The sequence below is a fragment of the Frankliniella occidentalis genome, unplaced genomic scaffold (assembly GCF_000697945.3).
Source record: "Frankliniella occidentalis isolate FOCC.00 unplaced genomic scaffold, Focc_3.1 Scaffold130, whole genome shotgun sequence".
Lineage (NCBI taxonomy): Eukaryota > Metazoa > Arthropoda > Insecta > Thysanoptera > Thripidae > Frankliniella > Frankliniella occidentalis.
In genome coordinates, this window is record NW_026267257.1 from 596,732 (window position 1) to 603,033 (window position 6,302).

At 42.8% G+C, this 6,302-nt stretch overlaps 1 protein-coding gene across 2 annotated transcripts in view; it reads left to right on the top strand.

Moving 5' to 3' along the window:
- The window catches only part of LOC113214044 (collagenase-like), a 93,032-nt gene extending 87,210 nt beyond the window's left edge, over positions 1 to 5,822 (top strand). For both annotated transcript variants that reach the window (XM_026433295.2, XM_026433294.2), the window contains one exon: positions 5,581 to 5,822. In XM_026433295.2, coding sequence (XP_026289080.1) covers positions 5,581 to 5,751 — 171 coding nt within the window. In that variant the 3' untranslated portion in view covers positions 5,752 to 5,822. The remainder of the gene's footprint in view (positions 1 to 5,580) is intronic.
- The last annotated feature ends 480 nt before the right edge of the window (positions 5,823 to 6,302 follow it).

Below are 6,302 nucleotides of genomic sequence, written 5' to 3' on the forward strand. Positions count from 1 at the left end.
TTTGTGTCCATTGATAACAGTATCATGTCTAAACGTGTGTTCATGGACGTTCTACATGACAATGGTAATAGTAACCATGGACACATTCATGGACTTAATTGTGACCATGAAAGCCAATTCTCATGGTCATCCCTTGCCATGGAGCACATTGGCCATGGCCATGCAATCCATCCACTATATACTCATGGTCAACTTTTGTTTTCATGGTTTACTGGTTCCATAAATCTATGGTCAGAAAAATCCATGGTTAAATTTATGTCCATGGCTCATGGACAGCCCCATGGTTTTTTTACCCAGGGAAACCAGTCTCGTAACCTTTGAATATTAAAAAGTCGTTAAACCTGGACTACAAAAAGGTCGTAATCTTATGATCTCAGATCATAAATTAACGACGAGAAAAACTTTGAAGTCTGCCCTATCGTAACATTACGATCCCATGTTGTATTTTTTTCTGAAAAATATCGTATTTTTACGACAATGTCATAAAATTCAATCTTACAAATATTGTAATCTTATGATAATTGTTGTAAATTGTTGTACCTACACTGCAAATAACAGTGAGATTTTTGTTAGGAACAGAAGCAAGACAATCTTTCATTGCCTCTGTTGAGCAATAAGTCGTCAACGTCGCTCTGTGTTGGTATTATTTTAGGAATAAATACACTGCAATTCATCCATGTTCGGGCCAACAACACTTTGGGGAGGGTTGGGTACTTTGATTCAACCCAGAGTATTAAAAAACCGAAAAAACCACTGTGAAACTTTGTTTTTGGCCTCTGCAGGCAACAGCACTGACCCCATTCCTTTATTTGGTAGGCCCACTGGGGGGCCTCTGGTCCACTAGCAGGTTATAAGTTTGTACAGAAAGCCAAACCACAAAAGTAAACTCAGACTAATGTTTAGATGCACTAATTCAGGTTATAAATAGATTGCACAAGCTCTTGCTGATTACCGTCAAATAAATCACCTGTGATCAAATGAAATTCTATTGGACAAAACGCGTTAACTTATCATTACAATACTTCCTTCTCTTTAACATGGAACTGTAACATAATTGTTAATAATAATGATAGTCCATCTATAAACGATAATGAGACATAAATATTTTACAGTTCCACGTTAAAGAGAAGGAAATATTGTAATGATAGGTAAGCGCTTTTAGTCCAAAATAATTTCATTTGGTCACAGGTGATTTAAGAGCTTGTGCAATCTTTTACATCCTATCTATGAATAGTTCTCAGTTGTTTTAACATTCTGATTGTATTTCTGGTTGAAATGGCAAGCTCTACAGTATCCAGGTGAAGAGAAATTTGTGTCTTCTCGTACTGTTGACAAACAGTACCGTATTAAAACATTAGCTCAGAGAGTGCTATGGTACACTTGTTGCACTTGAATGCATTGATGTAAAGACAATAATAACATCGATCATATCATGTTAACATGTATGATTCAAATCGAATCCACTCAATAAGATATAACCATAACCTAACTCTTCTAGGCTATCTTACGGTACTTGCAATAAATTCGCAATTTTCACATGCGAGGATAATGACCTCCTATTTTTCCGGTTTGAAAACAACTGCCCGTTCAGAAGTTAATACAGCGTCGCGTCATGAGTCAGCCGGACCGATATGTTTGAATATTGGATTGCGAAACGGTGCAGCAGACGAGATGACGGGTGAGGGGGAGGAGTAAGAGAGCTGGGGAGGGAGGAGAGGGGTGAGACAAATCAAAGGCAAGCATACTATTCACAGTTTTGAGTGCGGTTAGTAAAAATAAATTGTATAGGCAGGCAGGCTAGCGTTGTTGTCATGCAAACATGTCGACCAGAAATTACTCAACTTCTAGCAATATGTGAAATCACTTTTAGTTTTACTTGGAAATGATCCCGGCCGTGACAACCGACTCCCGTTGACGCTCACTGTCAACCACGCCTACACAAAGTGTGACCATCTATTTATAACCTGAATCACACCTGCAATAATTTACGAAAACATTTCGTTAGGACCAATTTACGAAACATTTCGTAAAGTTACAAATATTTTTCGTAACGAATTCAAATAATTTTGGGGTCATATGTCATAAAATTTGACAAAATATATGCAAATTTCATACCTCTTAGTTAGAGCTTTGGATTTTACGGAGCAATTCGTAAAATAACGATTTGTCGTAATTGGTTAAAAACGAAGTTTTCGTACTAGAAATTTAACCGAGAAAATTTTGTAAAATTACGAATTACAGTGCTGTTTTTACGCCTTTTCATAGCAATTATGCTTGAATTATGCGAAAATGCCTCTTCGCTGCGATTTTTGGAAATTTTGCTTTTTCTGTGCTCTTCGGAATCGGATACGGAGGTTATAGTGTTGCTAACCAGTTGATTTCCCGTCCATTTTAGTGAACTTTTGAAAATTATGCGATTATGCGAAAGCATAATGTGCACATCCGTAAAGATGAGGTCCTTCGAGAATTCGATGGCACCAATAGCTCGGAGCTGGCCGACTAACCCTGCCAGTTTTATATCCGTTTCTACTTCCAGTACGAGGAAGATCTTGATGTAGAGAACTGTTTTTATAGGCTTCCACCGATAATATATTGCTCATATTCACCCGCCAGCCACCCATACACACACGACTTTTTATTATTTAAATGAGTTTTTGAAAACCCGAGGTGGACAGGGTCGCCATCTTGGATGCCAGACGCCGGCAAGGCACACAGACTGAGGCCCCGTGCGAGGCTAGTTCAGAACTTCGTTACTGGCAGCTGGGGGCAAAACTTTTACGGACTGATAGTGCATTACATACCTCTTAGTACTAACATCGATGTGCAAAGTGGATTTTGATGTAGGCCAACCCTTCCGGAGTTATGCCCGAATTTTACAAATATTGGACCCCCAAAATTTGTATTTTGGCGACCGTCTAGAATTGCGTTTTGTGAGGTTCCGATCATTTCTAGACAGTCGCCAGATGACATGATTGTGTGTCCCTTAGTTAGGTGCAACAGAAACAGTCCAAAAATAAAGTGTAGAGCCGCCAAAAATTTGCCAAATTTTTGTCATCTGGCGAATGTCTAAAAATTATCAGGACCTCACAAAACGCAATTCTAGACGGTCGCCAAAATACAAATTTTTGGGATTCAATATTTGTTAAATTCGGGCACAACTCCGGAACGGTTGGCCCACATCAAAATCCACTTTGCACATCGATGTTAGCTACTATGAGGTACATTCTTAATTTTTTTGGTCCAAATCGATTTTGACATCTTTTTTCATTTTCAGGTTTTTCACTTAAATCTTGCCTTAAAAGAGCAAATAATTTTCAATAAAAGATTTTTTTTCTGTCACTGATACCAAAACATTTTTGCTCACCCCGCTTTCTCAAGCGGTTTAGGCTCCAGAGGCCACCAAAGTTGATTTTTTTCAAACAGTCGGAAAACTTAAAATGGCTCCACCTCGTTTCCCTGTTGAGCTGGAGTGGAACGCGAGTCACCGTTGGATACATAATAAAGAGGACTACAAAACCGAACTGACTGTGAGAGCACCAGAGACCAAAGTGGGTCTAAATAATTTTGGGCTCCCTTGGGCTGTAACTACCCTGTTTGTAGTCCCTGCGTAATAGGGCAGGGAGTCACATCTAAGTCTTGGGACCCATCAATATGCTGCAAATTTTTAAAAAAATCCATATGGGCGTTGCACACACCAATATTTCGAAAACTTAAAAACCCCTAGGCACGTCGTTAACCTTATTTTTCGACAGAGAATAAAAATCGGCCCAGTAATCGAGTGTGTCCAAAAACAAAATTGCAAGTATGAAACGTGGGAAGGTTTAGTGCACCATATTGTCAAAGACTGTTTGTTTTTAGCCCGCCCTTCTGCTTTGAAAAAGCTATCCAGCGGGCTTATGCAAACGACCTCGTGTCTGTGTGTCTGTGTGTCTGTCTGTCTGTCTGTCTGTCTGTTCCACTAGAAGGAGCTGTGCTAGAGACTTCAAATTTTCAGGGTATCTTAAGGTTCACTCCTAGAAAACGAAACGCCTACGGCAAATCCTGGCAACCAACCGAGGGGAAAATCACTTGCGAAATAGTTCGTACACCTTCCCCCGAAATAGTCCGAAATAAAGGCGAAATAGCGGCGAAATAGAGCGAAATAAAGACGAAATAGACGCGAAATAGTCGGTGAAATAGTCGCGAAATACCCCTGAAATACTCCGAAATAGCGCGAAATAGCCTGAAATAATCTGAAATAGGCGGGAAATAGCCGAAATGGCAGGAGAAATAACCGAAATGGTAGGAGAAATACGACGAAATAGTCCGTACGCTACGAACCCTAGAGATTTCCCCCTCGCAACCAACCCTAAGGGGCTGAAAGGGGGTATAAAAGAAAAGGGGGTAGGACAAATAAGTCAGAAAAAAACATTTTTTTTATGAGCTCCTAAGGGGTAATTCGTCAAAATAGAGCCCTGCGGGCGAAAATTTTGTCCGTTTTGATCTATCTTTTACCGTTTGGGCGCTAGAGGGAGTTTCTATCACGAAAGTGGCCCAAAAATAAATTTATTAATTTCCGAAAATATTGAATGGTCACCTTTGGAGTAACTTGTCAAAGTAGAGCCCTTTGGGCGAAAATTTCGTCCGTTTGGCTCTATCTCTAACCGTTTAGGCGCTAGAGGGTCTTGTTTGACGAAAATAAGTTAAAAATTGCTGTAGTGAACAATTAAATGTAAAAGAAGGCCCAAAACCGCAAAAGAGGTAAGAAACTCCCTCCCCCACCCCAAAAAACGTTTTCTAAGCAGAAGGGTGGGTTGTAGTCGCGGTGTTTCACCGTTACATCCCTTTCTCGTGTCTACAGGGCAAATTTTAAGGACGACGGGCTTTGCGGGCCGAAGGCCCGTTAAATCATTTGATTATGTTCTACAGCAAATCGCGTGACAGAAATGGTCGGGCCGCAGGCCCGACCATCGCCGCCGGCAGGCCAAGCAGGCCCAGCCCCTGCCGAACGGAGTTGCCAGCGCAGCGAAGCGAAGCTGGCAACTTCGTTTGGCGGAAGGGCGGGCCTGCTTGTTTAGGTCTAGTTTCGTAACATATAGTTTTTGCGCCGAAATACCTTGAAACAAGAAGGGGACTTTTTTGAGACTCACGACCATTTGTCGAATTACAAGTGTCTTGTGTTGCTCAAATGGACCATTGCTCCAGAGCATTGCAAAAAAGCCTCCTCTGACCGACCGAGCTGACCGACACGCGGCCAGAGCTGGACCTACGCTGACCGAGGCGCGGTCAGCGGTGACCGCTCAAGTGCCGCTTGCAGGTGAGAGATGAGGAGGGCCGATTCCTCCCTGCCTCCTCTCCTCACCTCTCACCTGCAAGCGGCTCGTGAGCGGTCACCGCTGACCGCACCTCGGTCAGCGTAGGTCCAGCTCTGGCCGCGTGTCGGTCAGCTCAGTCGGTCAGAGGAGGCCTTTTAGCAATGCTCTGCAATGCTCCATTTCACTTTCTTCTATCCTTGATTGGCCTGGCGATATACTAGATATATTTATGAGGTGATTCTCAAAGGGAAATGCCAAGTTATTCATGACATCTCTTTTTTCGCAGGGAGACTCCGGCAGTCCGTACATCGCCGATCACCACCTTAAGAACACGCCGGTTCAGCTCGGCCTGGTGTCTTTCAGTACCGGTAGATGCGGAGTCGGGTATCCTTCCGTTTTCACTCACGTTGGTTCTTATCTCCCTTGGATCAAGCATCACACAGGTATCTCGGGCTGACGGCCATAAAGTGGAATCGTCGTACCTGGTGCCAAATGAAAGACACAATAAAACTTTCTTAAAGTGATTTACACCTGATTTACACCTTTTGCAACCTTCTCAGCTCATATGAAGATGAGGAAAATATTCTCTTAGGGTGGTACAAATCACTTTTATCGACCGCAAACATTGTTAAGGGGAGCATAAACTGGAAGAAAAAAACACAGTTATTTATACAGGACGACCAACAAATTTGCGAGGCCCTGACCGTATATAAGGGGCAGACCTGTGAAAACAATTTAAAAAATTGAGTTTTTAGACGATCCAGTCTATACCAGCAGGTTTGGCCCGCGGGGGATCGATGCGTTATGCTGTTTGCCCCAACTTCCCCCCGGCGGCTAACATTCACTACTGTGCGCTAGGCCACTCCCCATCCAGGCGCTGCCAGCCCCACAAACAATAAACACTCAACACTCCTCCAAGCCTGGCCTGAAGGTGGCCCAGGCCAGGGCGCAGGGCCACCGAGGCCTAGACTCTAACGACGAGCACCTCTGGTTGCTCGGTCTAGCGCT